General features: G+C 36.0%; 1 protein-coding gene across 9 annotated transcripts in view; it reads left to right on the top strand.

The window, feature by feature from the left end:
• CFAP44 (cilia and flagella associated protein 44) overlaps positions 1 to 16239 on the top strand; it is a 140101-nt gene that overhangs the window by 35537 nt on the left and 88325 nt on the right. For all 9 annotated transcript variants that reach the window (XR_005242008.2, XM_007985799.3, XM_007985797.3 and 6 more), the window contains 7 exons: positions 1426 to 1590; positions 3684 to 3839; positions 4136 to 4183; positions 4777 to 4876; positions 5418 to 5512; positions 8178 to 8387; positions 9044 to 9154. Coding sequence is in view for 8 of the 9 variants with exons in the window: in XM_007985799.3 (XP_007983990.2) it covers positions 1426 to 1590; positions 3684 to 3839; positions 4136 to 4183; positions 4777 to 4876; positions 5418 to 5512; positions 8178 to 8387; positions 9044 to 9154 (885 nt within the window). In the remaining variant the exon portion in view is untranslated. The remainder of the gene's footprint in view (positions 1 to 1425; positions 1591 to 3683; positions 3840 to 4135; positions 4184 to 4776; positions 4877 to 5417; positions 5513 to 8177; positions 8388 to 9043; positions 9155 to 16239) is intronic.

Below are 16239 nucleotides of genomic sequence, written 5' to 3'. Positions count from 1 at the left end.
TGAGCTAGAATGGAAGCTGTTGCTGTCATCTAAAGAGAGATGATCAAGGGCCTAGACTTCTTGGAACAAATGGAAAAGGCAAGCTAGATATGAGTCACATTTCAGAAAGGAATGCCTTATTGGTTTTTGTCATCATTGCTGGCTTTCATCACTGGACAGAAGAAAATAAGTCTAAACACTCTACCATAAAAGGCTGAGGCTTAAGAACAGAATCAGTAAAGTTGGTAGAGTTGTTTAAAAAATAGGTAGACCCAAGAAATAAAAGACTGAACAAAATCATCAGTTTCTCTAGATAAGGGGGAGATGGAAATGCAGACCTCTAGAGCATGGAGGCAAAAATTAGAATAGAGTTTCCCAAAGTGAATTTTTATGGAACATCAGTCTGTACAGAAGCTCCGTAAAAATAAGACATTTTAAGTCAAATTCCTTTGTATCTAAAAATTCGTCTTGGTGATTCCCAGCAAATACTTCTCTATTAAAAGTTCCCAGGGGTCCTAGAGAAAATAAAGTTGTTTGACTTTGTTTATCCTAGCATCTGCCTTCTGGGGCTGTGTAGTCAGAATAGGAGGTTTTGAGCCACCTTGCTTGTATTAGAATGCTGACTGGGTAGTTTTGGGCAAGGTACTTAACTGTTTTGTGCTTCAATGTTCTCCTCTGTAAAATGGGGGTAATAATAGTAATGGCTACCATTGACCCATATGGTTCCTTTGTGGGAGTCAGAAAAAGCTGTTTCTTCTATGAGAATGAGGTACCCAATATGCACAAGTGTAATGGTATCCCTAATAAATGTACCTAGTTCATACGGTTTTTTGCATTATATAACTTAACATATATAAAGTACTGAACCAGTGCTTGGCACAGAGTCAATACTCAATAAATATTGCTTTATTTTGTGACACTTGTTTAATATCTAACAACTAATGTTGGTGGCATGCACTTGGGAAAATGCCAGATTAAACAGATTAATTTGAGAAAAGTTTTAGATGATTAGCCTTGTTTGAATTTGGATACTATTATGCTATAATCTACTTAGTTCAGTACTGGCCTTACAAGTTGTCTAATATCTAAAATTTGACAGTATTACATTTAAAAAGTAGACTCTCATCTAATTCCACTCCTGTCTTTTGTCCAAAGAGATGTACCAAGAAGTCTATTGTATACATACAGGAACAATTATCAACAGCATACAGCCTAATCACAAAGATGTAAAACTGATAATAATCCTGGAAGGAAATACATCAAAATGTTATTAGTAGTTGTGTCTGGGGTAGTAGGTCTTCATTTCTGTATTTTTTTATTTTTCCATTTAAAAATTTTATAATCATTAAAAATAACCTTAAAAATAATTTTCACCTACTATTTGAGGCATAAATACATACACTTACCTGTTTTGATGCACATTTCTTTTTTCCACATATCTGCCAGGTGCTCTCAGGGTCAGAATGGGGCAACATGCTGCTTTGGGAAGGTGGTCTGATCAAAGTGGAGCTCTGTCGAGGTACAAGCAAGTCATGTCACAATGGTCCCATTAACCAGATAATGCTGGATGAGGGTGAAGTTATCACAGTTGGGTCAGATGGATGTGTTAGGGTAAGTTTTCTTGATACTTGGACGGTAGCACCCACGTTTAAGACTTGTAGATCACCCAAAGGGTTTTATTTCTTATAAAGGTTATTTTGTGAAGGAGATCAGTAGTCATTTACTCTCCAGCCCAACTCACTTTAAATAATGCTTCTCTTGTGGTAAATATTTGCATTCTTGTCAAAATTAATTTACTGCATTTTACCAGTGAAACTTTGAGAGGGCCTCTTGTTATTTTGATTCTGTTGAAATAATAACTTCAGAAGATGAAAACTCATGTGAGCACAAGATGAACAGTAGACCCACATATCCTTCCAAAAGGCTCCATATGAATGGGCCATTTTGTAGGAACAAAGGTGCTGAACATTTGTTATTTTTCACTGAGGTTACCAAATAGAAATACACCCAGAGGTGAACTGATGGAGTTTGCCTATGAATGCTACATTCTTCTTGCTCCGTATGCTAGGGACTTCACTTGCTTTCTCTTGTGGACACTCTTTTGCCCAAGCCTGGGCTAAGCTGGAACATTGCTCTAGCATCTAAGTCCCCTTGATTGCTGTTGTCACACTTCTCCCGCCCACTCTGTGTAGCACTTTCTGTTCATGAGTATGTTGACCCACTGTGGCTAGTCAACCTGTAGCCTTGGGATTTGCCTTGTAGTCCTCTTGGTAGATATTTTCAGTGGGGCCTTTCATAAGAAAGTGGTAGTGTTCTATTGACATTCTTTAAGAAGTGTTATCAAAAGTGAGCTTGTATTTTTTTTTAAGAGTCTGGTCACTCTGTTGCTACCGATTGAGCTTACCGTGTTTAGTATTGTTTAACCCATATCTCCTATAATGGGTCTTCTTATCACTGGCTTTTTGAGCCCCAGTGTATGTTTTTACTTTTACAATATTAAATTTAATCTTGTTAGATTTCACACATTGCTCTGAGAATCTTTTGTGTCTTTTATTTTGTCATATGATATATTTGCTATCTTTCTAAGACATACATTACCCGAAAATGTTCAAATGACAAGTAGGAGAAAACTTCAGGAGAAAAGAAGTTAAATATTTCATATAGGATCCCTTCATGGACACCAGTAATTCCTAAGCTTGCTTCTCTTTTCAGAGTCTGTCCTTGTCTTTTCAGTCCTTCACACAGTAAATCTCTACCTCTTACCCTTTAGAGAAAACCTAGCCCAACTTCCAGGGGTTAGTCTGATCCTAGTCTGATTCTTAACCCTAACCCTGACCTTCAGATATTTCTCTTCCCCCAACCAGGCTAATCTATGGGACAGTCTCCCCAGAGTTCCTTTCTCAAAGACTCAGTTACTCAGTCTAGGATCACATGGCAGGGTATGTCGCCAGAACTGTCCAGAATGAACTTTGGCCCCTCACAGGGGAGGTTCTGCTGAGCCTCCTTGCCACCGTGAGGTAAAACTGTGCCCCCTCACTCTTCTTGTAGTATTCTGGACTCCTCTCCCAATGAGCAACAATCTATACTTCACTGTCTCACTGTGAGATAGTAACATTTACTATCTCACTTGCTATGAAACATGTTTGGTGGTATGCACTTGGGGAAATGCCAGATTTTCCCAATGAGATAATAAAGTGTGAAATATTAATATTCAGGAAGAGAAACATTTTCTAATGGAGACTTTATCTACATCTATATTGTTTGCTTCTAATGAGATAGTGCTTGAGTCATTAAGCAAGAAGGTGTATTTCCCCCTTCCAGGGGTCTACTAGTGTGTAGAAAACAGGGTTCATTATGATGTCTTGCTGAACAACTGAACTTCTATGGCCACTTTATGTAAAATGAGATCTAATAGAAACCTTGAAATAAAATTTGTTTTGGACAAATTAAAATTCTTATGCAAGGCTGTACATTCTCACTAATCTTTATAAATGGAAAGGAAACTGTAATAACTTACCATACCTTAGTTCAGAGTAACATTCCAGGGTTCAGGTTTTGGTGTTCTTATCACACCTGTTCAATGTTACTTTTCATGAAAGAACAAGAAATGACTTTTGAAAAAAAAAGTCAGGGTTTTTCTGGCTTAGAAGATCAATGTTCAGAAACTACTGATTGATTAAAATATTTTCTTTACATTTTACAAGATATGGGATTTTGAGACAATAGACACTGCTGATATAATAGATGAGACTGGATTGTTGGAGATTGAGCCTATTAATGAACTTCAAGTAGACAAGAATGTGAATCTCTTCTCTATGATAAAAATGAGTGAAACTGGAAATAACTTTTGGTTGGCTCAGGTGTGTTGCATTCTTCTCTTTTGGCTCTTTAACATTACAGGGACACAAAATTAAAATAATAGTATGATTGATTTGCCTACAAGTCCATTTGACTGTAAGTGTTATGAGATTGCTTATTGTGTGGCTGCATTCTAAAATATAGAAGTCGTTTTTATTAAATTTCAATTATACTTTAAAATATATGTGAGCTTTTGGTATTATTACTTGTCCTTACTTTATTAAATCATAGGAAAAACATTTAAAAAATTTGATGAAAGTTTAAAATGATAAAACCAAATACTATTTAATTTTTTTAGGATGCCAATGGAGCCATATGGAAGCTTGACCTTAGTTTTTCAAATATTGTAAGTTGCCTATTATTCTTATTTTCCCCAAACTTTCATAGTAAAAACTTTCCTTATTTGTTTTTAAAGTATTCTTTATCTTTCTCCATATTTGATCATGGTTCTCATAAAAATCTTGTCCAACATGTGCTACTCTTGAGAATTCTCTCTCATTATGATTTTACATAAAAAGTATCTATCTTATAGCATAATTTACCAGAAAAGTGGCAGTGACAACACCTAACATTGTATAGTGCTTTATAGTTTTTATAAATATATGGAATTTTCATTTATTTTATCTCATATGATCCTCATCGCTACCCTATTTAGTAGGCAAGCAACTGTTATCATCTCATTTTACAGATGAAGAAATGGAAACTGGCATTTGAAGTGACTTGCGCAAAATCACACAGCCATTAAGGGCAAAGCCCAGGAGTCTATCTGGTTCTCCTAAATCTGAACTAGTATTCTTTATAACTTTTGGGGCTTTTTCTTATTTCTATGCAAATAAAATCACACATGTGTTATATTTTTCCCTTTGCATTTTTTAAAACTTGATCTTAATTCTATGTCACCTTGTCTTTGAAATCTAGTAAGTGTCTGTCTATTCTCAGACCCAGGACCCGGAATGCCTCTTTTCCTTCCATTCCGGAGCTGTTGAAGCCGTGGCTGTTTCTCCTCTCACTTATCTCATGGCCACAACTGCCTTGGACTGTAAGTAGGAACCCTTAATAAAAATATATCTGGCCTTGTTTTGTTTTATTTGCAATACAATTTTTATATGTGTTTGACTTAAGAGCATTTGAGGATTTTCCCAAAAGGGAGCCTCTTGAATGCAAGTGAGGTGAGTTGCAGAGACGAGAGGGCACAAAACGCAGCAGCCATGGTTATTGTGAGAGATTAAAGTAAGGACACGATCTGTAAATTGTTCATGAAAATGCTGCTCATTTTGATATTGTCCACATTTGTCTTTTTTCTATTCTTTCCATCTCCTTTCTTCCTTCTTAACTTATGGCAAATCCACATGGACTATGCAAGGTGAAATTGACCCACCAGTCAATCATCTGTTTTATTCTTTATTATTCATGTTTATGAATTACCTGTTTGAGGTTGTACATGAAATTTTTTACAAAAGAAAGTTATTGACTGATTTAGTTAAGAAATTTCTTGTTATAGTATTCAATATGTAAAAAGTAAGCAAAGACTTAAAAAATTATGTATCTAATTTTTTTCTTTTAAAACTGTCTTTCCATAGGCTCTGTTCGAATCTATGATTTTGCTAGCAAAACTCTTTTGACTCAGATGAAATTCAAACAAGGAGGTACTGCCCTTGTTTGGGTACCCCGAATGGTAAGTTTGTTGTTATAATGAATTACCAGAATCCGTTAGTAAATATGGTATATCAATGCTATTTCTTGGAAATATAGATATTTGCTGACTCAAAATTTTAAGGAATAATAAAAGTTTTAAGTTAGTTTATTTTAGTCAGAATGTAATAGAAATCTTTACCATGATTGTTGTTATGGATTTGGTCTTGTTTTTAGTGAAATTTCTGTTTTTATGCCACCTGTAGATTCGTAATAGTTTCATGTTGCAAAGCAGTTTCCCAACAGAACTTTGTGTCTCTAGCCTCGACCCATCTGACTTTGATTTAATTCACCCTATTAATATTTACAGAGTGCCAACAATGTGCCAGGCCTTGTTTTAGATTCTGGGAATATAGCAGTGAATAAAAAGACAAAAAACACTTGCCCCTCATGGACCTTATGCTTTAGTGGGAGGGAGGCAGAGACAGATAGTAGTCAAAATAAGAAAGTTAAGTACATTTTATGTTAGATAATTACAAGAACTATAGAAACAAATTAAACTGGGATAGGGAGTTGTTCCATTTATCAATTGCTGTGTAATATACTATCTCAAAATGCAGTGGCATAAAATAATCATTTTATTTTGTTCATGTAGTCTTTGTGTTGAGATTCGGGTGACAGCAGGAATGGATTGTCTCTGCTTCAGGGTGTCTGGGAACTCAGCTGGGAAGACATGAATGGCTGGGCCTGGAATAGCCCAAAGGCTTCTTGATCACAAGGCTGTCACCTGGGATGGATGACTTGAAGGCTAGGCTATGCTGGGACTGCCAATAGGAGTGTTTATACATAATACCCTCTCCATGTGGCTTAGGCTTCATCAGAACATGGCAGCCTCAGGACAGTCACACACTTTTTACATGGTAGCTCAGGGTTCCAAGATCTAGTGTTCCAACAGTAAAGGTAGAAGCTGATGATCTTTTATGGCCCATTCCCCAGAAGTCAAAATATCACTTCTACCATACTTGATTGGGTGAAGCAGTCACACAGTCACAAGCCCCATACAGAATCAAGAGGAGGGGACTTAAACCCCATCTCTCCATGGGAGGCACATCAAAGATTTGCAGCCATATTTTAAAATGCCATGGAATTATTTGGGGAAATATTTAATCTTTATTATTTTGGGTTGAAATTAAAGAGAAAATATTCCAGGCTAAAAGTAAATGTGGATATAACTGGAATGAGGGGGAATTTCATGATGGGATCAAGACCAGAAGGAGAACTTAGTCCAGGGAACAGAGCCAGCTTTGCGATGAGGCTAGAGCAAGTAGAAATGACAGAGCGTTTGGATTGGCAGACCTAGCTCACTCACTATCCTAATCTAGTTACACTCTTAACTGAAGTCTTAAAACTACAATCCAGGTAATTGAATTGTTTATTCAGATGGTTGTGTAATGTTCACAGCATGTTTCCTTTTTTAGGCTTATATCCGAGTAATGATCATATGGATTTTAAGCTACAATGAAAATGTCCCTTGTCCATACCCCTTTACCTTTCTGGAAGGCTACACATCAGTCTTTATGACCCACCTCAGGTCAGACATCATGTCTGCATAGCCCTCCATGAATCTACCTTCAAGTAGAGTTAGGGCCTCCTTCCTCTGTGATTTTTTTCCCCTTAGTGCTTATGTATATATCTCTTACAGCATTTATCACAGCATACTAGGATTATGTGCTTTATTGTCTTTCCCACTAGACTTTTTTTCATGGTGACAACCATGCCTTATTCTTTGCATCTCCTGTGCCTCTATAGTTACTGGTACATTTAGACACTTAGTAAATTTTTATTGGATAAACAACATTCAACTGGAGTTGAATGGTGTGCAACTTTTTTATTCCCCAAATTCTCATAACTGATTGTCATTGAGCTCTACAGGATGTCCAGGCTCTTCCAAGACAGCAGATTTGGTACATTCAGACATTGGTAGATTTATATCTCCAGCTGAGACTTTATGAAGACTCTTCTTAATGTGACGTGGAACCCATTTTATCACCTACTGCTTGCCTGTCTTCCTCTCCAGCCTCCCGGGGAAATGTTCTCTTACTCTAGTCATACTATAACTTTTTCTTGAATTCTGTTATTTCCTGCCACAGGACTTCTGCACAAGTTATATTCTCTCTTAGGAGTGCTTGTCCCACCTTCCTGTACCTAGCTAATTCCTGAGCATCCTTTTGTTATCAGCTCCACCATCTCTTTCTTAGGGAAGCCATAAGTTGAGGTCAGCCTTCTTTGTTATATGCTGTCAGAGAATGCATTTTTTTCTTTTAGCACTTATTTCAGTTCATAATTTCACACTCATTTATGTGATGATTAATGTGTCCATCCTTTCACTAGACCAAAACTCTGTGAAACCAAGCACTTAGTCTGTTTATGTTCACCACTGAGTGGCTGATGATAGGTGCTTAGCATGTGGTAGGCAGACACTCTGCTGTTTGTTCATTCAATGTTTGAATTAACATTATTTATCCTTCCTGTGGTCATTGATTATAAAGAGATATGCTAGAATGGATAGTGGTTACCAGAAAGTGGTATAAAGGATTGCCAATGGGCAGCCAATATTAAATTACCTAAGTCTAAATAAAATATCTGTTATATAGTCCAACTTTCTCAATTAACTCGTTTCAGGTCCCTTATCTTTAATTTTTTCCAAGGTAAACTTCACTGGAGCAGAAATTATTGTAGGATTTGAAGATGGAGTTGTTCGAATTCTTGAACTTTATGATCCAAAAGGGCTCACGGATTTTGTGGGACGGAAGAAAATTTCGGATGCTGATATTCGCTTGAAACAGGTTTTCAAACCCCATACTGCTCGTGTCACTGCTTTAGCTTATGAACGTGATGGGGAAATTCTAGCCACAGGGGTAAGCAGTACATTTCCTTTCTTTTCTTGTTGAAATTTTATAGTTAACATTGCCTTATAAGTACTCCTACTTCATCATGTCTTATTTACTGAAATTCATTTTCTATCAATATATTCATATTTTGCTTTCTTTATAGTCATATTCTTTCAATGTAGTCTGTGAATAACCCTCTTTTTAATCAGAATGGAGCTGGAGCATGTGAATAACACTTAAAAATACTCTTGCAAATTGAATTCTAGTGCTTATTTTAAATGAATAGGAAATTTCAACTGGGGACCATGCTAGTTGTATTGTTTATAATCAGTATTTTATTCAACATAGGTATGTTCTTATATAGAATTGTCATAAATGAAGAGAATAACCGTGTAAATTCTTTATGCACTAGTAGGCAAGCATATGCATGGTAGAATTTTTTTGTGTGCATTTCTAAAAGTATGGTGATCATATTTTCAGAACCACATATTGAAACACATGGTTTGCCAAATATTCTAATGGGGAAAATGGAGCAAGTTTTAGAAATAAGAATTCTCCTAGAATAATCTGGGATATATGACCATTGTAGATAGAGATAGCATATGCTAATAAATGCTTTTTTTGTGATCTATAGACTAGATTTCATAGTAATATATATTTGGTGGATGTGTCTTTTTCCTTAGAGTAAAGATCAAACTGTTTTCTTCTTTGAAGTGGAAAGGGATTATAAGCCAATTGGTTATATTAATACTCCTGGACCTGTGTGTCAGTTAATGTGGTCTCCTATGTCTCATGTAAGTCATTATTATTTGTCTTCCTGCTTAAATCTCAATTACTACACAGTGAAACTATCTTGTAGATAGAGAATAGCAGGTGGAATTTTTAGCCCACTCCTGGTTCCTGCAGTGAGGGTCAGGGATGCAACAACAGAAAGTTCAGGTGGCTGCTGCTGGGGTTGGCCAGTAGAGCATCACTCAGGAGCCTTCCTCTCTCTCACTGCCTCCTTTCTCTTTCACGGTCTTATTGGTTTACCATGATCGTCTCTCAAAACCCAGCGTTTTTTCAGGCTTTCCTCCAACGGGACTTTTGGCCACAGGCACGACATGTCGAAATGCTTTCACCTTGATCAGTCAGTCTCTCTGAGAATCAGAAGCTGAATTCTAAGGTCTGAATGTACTTTTCCTCATCTTTATCTCTTTGCTTCTCCTCTGCCCTCAATCCACATCTATTTCCTCTTCTATCCTTTTATTTCTTCTTTCTTAGCAATTGATAATTCAGTATTGATTACTAATGTCTTTTAATGTCTCCAGTTTTACTAAATGTGAGCATATGATAATTCAGTCATCTAAATATTGATTGACTGTCTAAACCAAGTGCTGTGCCAGGTGCCAGGATAATAATACTGACGAATTGCATAGAAGTGCCATCAGGATTCTTGGAGTAACATTGGTAATCCACTTTAAGCTTTTCTAAATAAAAGGACCAGAAAATACATTAGTATTATCTTAAAAATGCTTTTTGAAATTAGTTAACAAATACTCATTGTTTCTATCTTTTCTAGGCACTGTGGTGGATTAAATAAGCAGTAAAAAACAGTCTCTCGAGGAGAAAAAAATATACATTTAAAAAGTTAAATATACCTTATCATTGAACAATAAGGTTTCACAAAGGAATTGATGACTAAAATATCAATGGTATAGACCAAGCTTGTCCAACCCATAGCCTGTGGGCTGCATGCAGCCTAGGATGGCTTTGAATGAGGCACAACACAAATTTGTAAACTTTCTGAAGACTTTATGAGATATTTTGCAGTTTTTTTTTTTTTTTTTTTTTTTTAGCTCATCAGCTGTTGTTAGTGTTAGTTAGTGTATTTTATGTGAGGGCCAAGACAATTCTTCTTTTTCCAGTGTGGCCCAGGGAAGCGAAAAGATTGGACACCGTGGTATAGACAATGTGTATTGTGAATTTAGAGCAGGGAACTATCAAGAAAGGAAGAAGCTAAAATTAAGTTATTATTTTGTATTACTGTACCTTGATTTTGAGAAATTGGTAGGATATGACCAAATGAATAAGAGATGGGTACAGATGGTTCAGGTGAAGGGAGTGGTAGCTGCAAAGGAAGCTCTGTGAGAAAGCATGAATGTTTATATCACAACATAAAACATTATGTGCATCCTTTATTCACTTCCCTAGATACAAAGTTAAAAAGATCAACCAACATTTGCCAGGGGTTGGGGTGGTGAGTGGGAGAGAAGTAGGTGTGACATTAAAGAAGTAGCTTGAAGGAGACCTTTGTGGTGATGGTATAGTTTTGCGTCTTAATTGTCATGATGCTTACACAAATCTACACATATGAGAAAATGATGTAGAGCTGTACACACATTCTGTACTAATGTCAAAGTCCTGGGTGGTTTTGTATAGTTGCATAAGATGTAATCAGTGGTAGAAACTGAGTGAAGGGTATGTGATACCTCTGTGTACTATCTTTTCAACTTCCTGTAAATCTATACTTATTTTGAAATAAGTTAAAAAACTTAAAAGTAATTATTGGTTTATTTGTGTGGCTATAATGGAATACTTGAGGCTGGGCAATTTGGCTCATGGCTTTGCAGGCTCTACAAGAAGCATGGTGCCAGCATCTTCTGGTGAGGGCCTCATGGGCTGGTAGTCATGTCAGAAGGTGAAAGAGATCTAGCTTGTATAGAGATCATGTAGTGAGAGAGGAAGCAAGAGGGAGAGCGGGGAGACCAGGTGTGGTGGCACACACCTGTAATCCCAGCACTTTGGGAGGCCAAGGCAAGTGGATCACTTGAGTGCAGGAGTTGAGACAAGCCTGGGCAACATGGTGAAACCCTGTCTCTACAAAAAATACAAAAATTAGCCAGATGTGGTGGTGCACGCCTCTAGTCCCAGCAACTCGGGAGGTTGAGGTGGGAGGATCGCTTGAGGCTGCAGTGTGCCAAGATCGTGCCACTGCGCTCCATCCAGCCTGGGTGTCAGAGTGAGACCCTATCACAAACAAACAAACAAAAGAGGGAGTGGGGAGGTGCCAGGCTCTTTTTAATAACCAGCTCTCCTGGGAATGAATAGAACAAGAACCCACCCCCTTCCCCACCCAGGGAAAGCATCAATCTATTCATGAGGCATCCACCCGCAAGACCCAAACACCTCCCATTAGGCCCCATGTCTAACATTAGAGATCAAATTTCAATGTGAGATTTGTAGGGGACAAGCAACCTGTACCATACAAGACCAAAACACTCAGCATAATTTAAAAGTCATTTTGGGCAGTGCTGCTTGCTAGCACTTGTATTTCTAAAATTATTTGCAAATTACTAAAGTAAAAAGTAAATTACTGTATATAACTGATCTGCTGCAGACTTTAATTGTCCAAATTGCAGTAGATCTTAGCCCTTACCAGCTGAAATATCAGATCTCATATCTGAGCATAAAGCATTAAGCTTCTGCCTGATGGTTTTGGGTGGTTCCGGTAAGGGTGCGTCCCATGTACACACAGAGCCATTCTGTCTGCCATGGTTACTACCATGTTCACTTTGGCAGCAGTGTGGAGAAGACACAAGGGAGCCAGGTCAGGGGCAGGTGGATCTATTGGGCAGCTGTGATGTGACTAGAGCATGAAAGACTGTGTAGACAAGAGATATTTAGAAGAGAAAATTGACAGAACTTGGTGATTTTTTATTTTTGTGAAGATAATTTTGAGGTGTCTAAATGGAGTTCATTATAGTCTAAGACATGTTCTTCCTCCCGTATTATTCTTGGACTTCCATTTTCCCTGTCACTAAAGCCAGACTCTTGAGAATTATTCTTGTCTTTATTACTATTATTTTTTATTTTTGTGGGTACATGATATGTGTGTCTGTGTGTGTATATATATGTATATATACATATTTATGGGGTACATGAGATATTTTGATAAGGCATATAATGCATAATAATCATACCAGAGTAAATGGGATATCCATCACCTCAAGCATTTATCCTTTATGTTACAAACAATCCAATTATACTCTTTTAGTTATTTTAACGTGTGCAATAAATTATTATTGGCTACAGTCTCCCTGTTGTGCTATTAAATACTAGATCTTATTCATTTTATGTATTTTTTCTTACTCATATACCATCCCCAATTTGCACCCCCCCCACCACACCCACCACCCTTCTCATCTGCTGGTAACCATCATTTTACTTTCCATCTCTATGAGTTCAGTTGTTTTCATTGTTAGCTCACAAGTAAGTGAGACCATGTGATGTTTGTCTTTCTGTGCCTGGCTTTTTTCACTTAACGTAATGACCTCCAGTTTCATCCAGGTTGCTGCAAATAATAGGATCTCATTCTTTTTTATGGCTGAAGAGTACACATTGTGTATATGTACCACATTTTCTTTATCCATTCATCTGTTGTGAGATAGGTTGCTTTCAAATCTTGGCTATTGTGAATAGTGCTGCAATAAACATGGAAGTACAGATGTACTGATTTCCTTCAATACACTGATTCCCTTTCTTTTGGGTATATACCTAGCAGTGGGATTGCTGGATCATATGTTAGTTCCATTTTTAGTTTTCTTGAGGAGCCCCAAACTGTTCTCCATAGTGGTTATACTAATTTACATTTCTACCAACAGTGTACTTTATTTACTCCACATTCTTACCAGCATTTGGCATTGCCTGTCTTTTGGAAAAAAGCCATTTTAACAGGAATGAGATAATATCTCGTTGTAGTTTTTAATTTGCATTTCTCTGATGATTAGTGATGTTGAGCACCTTTTCATATACCTGTTTGCCATGCGCATGCCTTCTTTTGAGAAATGTCTCTTCAGATTTTTTGCCAATTTAAAAATTGAATTAGTAGATTTTTGCCCCATAGAGTTGTTTGGGCTCCTTGTATATTCTGGTTATTAATTCCTTGTCAGATGGATAGTTTGCAAATATTTTCTGTCATTCTGTGGGGTGTCTCTTCACTTTATTGATGGCTTCCTTTGCTGTGCAGAAAGTTTTTAACTTGATGTGATTCCATTTGTCCATTTTCACTTTGGTTGCTTGTGCTTGTGGAGTGTTATTCAAGAAATCTTTGCCCAGTCCAATGTCCTGGAGAGTTTCCCCAATGTTTTCTTTTAATTGTTTCATAGTTTTGAGGTCTTAAGTTTAAGTCTTTAATTCATTTTGATTTGATTTTTGTATATGGCAAGAGATAGGGGTCATTTTATTCTTCTGCATGTGGATATCCAGTTTTTCCAGAACCGTTTATTAAAGAGACTGTTCTTTGTGCAATCTATGTTCTTGGCATCTTTGTCAAAAATGAGTTCACTCTAGATGTATGGATTTGTTTCTGCATTCTGTATTCTGTTCTATTGGTCTGTGTTTCTGTTTTTATGTCAGTACCATGCTGTTTTGGTTACTGTATCTCTGTAGTATAACTTGAAGTTAGGTAATGTGATTTTTCCAGCTTTCTTCTTTTTGCTCAGAATAGCTTTGTCTATTCTGAGTCTTTTGTGATTCTGTATAACTTTTAGGATTTTTTTTCTATGTTTATGAAGAATGTGATTGCTATTTTGATAGGGATTGCATTTAATTTGTAGATTGCTTTAGATAATATGGACATTTTAACAATATTGATACTTCCAATCTATGAATATGGAATATCTTTCTTTTTTGTGTCCTCTTTAATTTCTTTCATCCAATTTTATAGTTGTCATTATAGAGATCTTTCATTTCTTTGGTTAAGTTAATCTCTATGTATTTTATTTTATTTGTAGCTATTATAAGTGGGATTACTTTTTTAAATTTCTTTTTCAGATTGCTTGCTGTTGGTGTATAGAAATGCGATTGGTTTTTGTGTGTTGATTTTGTATCCTGCAACTTTACTGAATTTGTTTACCAGTTCTAACAGTTTTTTGGTGGCATCTTTAGATTTTACCAAATATAGGATCATATATTCTGCAAACAAGGATAATTTGACTTCTTTCTTTCTAGTTTGGATGCCCTTTATTTCTTTCTTATCTGATTGCTCTATCTAGGACTTCCAGTACTACGTTTAATATCAGCAGTAACAGTGGGCATCCTTGTTGGGTTTCAGATCTTAGAGGAAAGGCTTTCTGTATTCATTTAGTATGATACTAGCTATAGGTCTGTCATATATGGGTTTTATTGTGTTGAGGTATGTTCCTTCTCTACTCAGTCTTTTGAAAATTTTTATCATGATGGGATGTTAAATTTTATTAAGTGCATTTTCAGCATCAATTGAAATGATCATATGATTTTTGTCCTTCATTCTGTTGATATGATGTATCACACTGATTGATTTGCATATGTTGAACCATCCTATCATCCCTGGGATAAATCCCACTTGGCCATGATGAATGATCTTTTTAATGTGTTGTTGAATTCAGTTTGTTAGTGTTTTGTTGAGGTTTTGCATCAATATTCATCAGTGATAGTGGCCTGTAGTTTTCTTTTTGTGATGTGCCTTTGTCTGGCTTTGGTATTAGGGTAGTACTGGCCTGGTTGAATGAGTTTGGAAGTATTCCCGCCTCCTCAGTTTTCATAATAGTTTGAGCAGGATTGATATTCTTAAATGTTTGATAGAATTCAACAGTGAAGCCATTTGGGTCCCAAGCTTTTCTTTGTTGGGAGACTTTTTAAAATTATGGCTTTGATCTCATTAGTCAATATTGGTCTGTTCACGTTTTGAATTTCTTCATGGTTCAGTCTTGGTAGGTTGTATCTTCTAGGAATTTTACTATTTCTTCAAGGTTTTAAAATTTATTGGTATACAGTTGCTCATAGTATCCTCTAATGATCCTTTGAATTTCTGTGGTATCAGTTGTAATGTTTCCTTTTTCATCTTTCATTTAATATATTTTAGTCTTCTCTCTCTTTTTTTGTTAGTCTGGCTACAAGTTTGTCAATTTATCTTTTGAAAAAACAACTTTTTAATTTATTGATCTTTTGTATTTTCTTTCAATTTCATTTAATTTTGTTCTGATCTTTTTTATTTATTTTCTTCTACTAATTTTGGTTTGGGTTTGCACTTACTTTTTTCGTTCTTTAAGATACATCATTAGTTATTTGAAGTTTTTCTATCTTTTTTGATGTAGTTGCTTATAGCTATAAACTTTTCTCTTAGTACTGCTTTCACCATATTCCACAGGTTTTGGTATGCTGTGTTTCCACTGCCATTTGTTTCAACACATTTTTAAATTTTCTTCTTAATTTCTTCATTGACCCACTGGTCATTCAGGAACATATTATTTAATTCCTGTGAGTTCATGTAGTTTCCAAAATTCCTTTTTATTGATTTCTAATTTCATTTCATTTTGGTCTGAGAAGATACTTGATATAATTTCATTTTTAAAAATGTTTTAAGACTTGTTTTGTGGACTAGCATATGGTCTGTTCTTCAGAATTATCCATATGCTGAGGAGAACAATGTGTATTCTGTAGCCATTGGATAAAATGTTCTGTAAATATCTATGAGGTCCATTTGGTCCATAGTACAGCTTAAGTCCAATGTTTCTTTGTTCATTTTCTGCCTGGATGATTTGTCCAGTGTTGACAGTTGGGTGTTAAGAGTCTCCAGTTATTGTTGTATTGGGGTTGATCTCTTTCTTTAGCTCTAATAATATTTGATTTATATATCTAGGTTCTCCAGCATTGAGTGCATATATATTTACAATTGTTATATCCTTTTACTGAATTGACCCCTTTATCACTATATAATGACCTTCTTTGTCTTAAAAATCTATTTTTTTCTGATGTAAATGTAATTGTTTCTACTCTATTTTGATTTCCATTTGCATAGAATATCTTTCTGTTCCTTTACTTTCAGTCTATATGTGTCTTTATAGATGAGGTGTGTTTC

Source organism: Chlorocebus sabaeus, chromosome 22 (genome assembly GCF_047675955.1).
Source record: "Chlorocebus sabaeus isolate Y175 chromosome 22, mChlSab1.0.hap1, whole genome shotgun sequence".
Classification (NCBI taxonomy): domain Eukaryota; kingdom Metazoa; phylum Chordata; class Mammalia; order Primates; family Cercopithecidae; genus Chlorocebus; species Chlorocebus sabaeus.
This window is presented reverse-complemented; position numbering and strand designations above follow the sequence as displayed.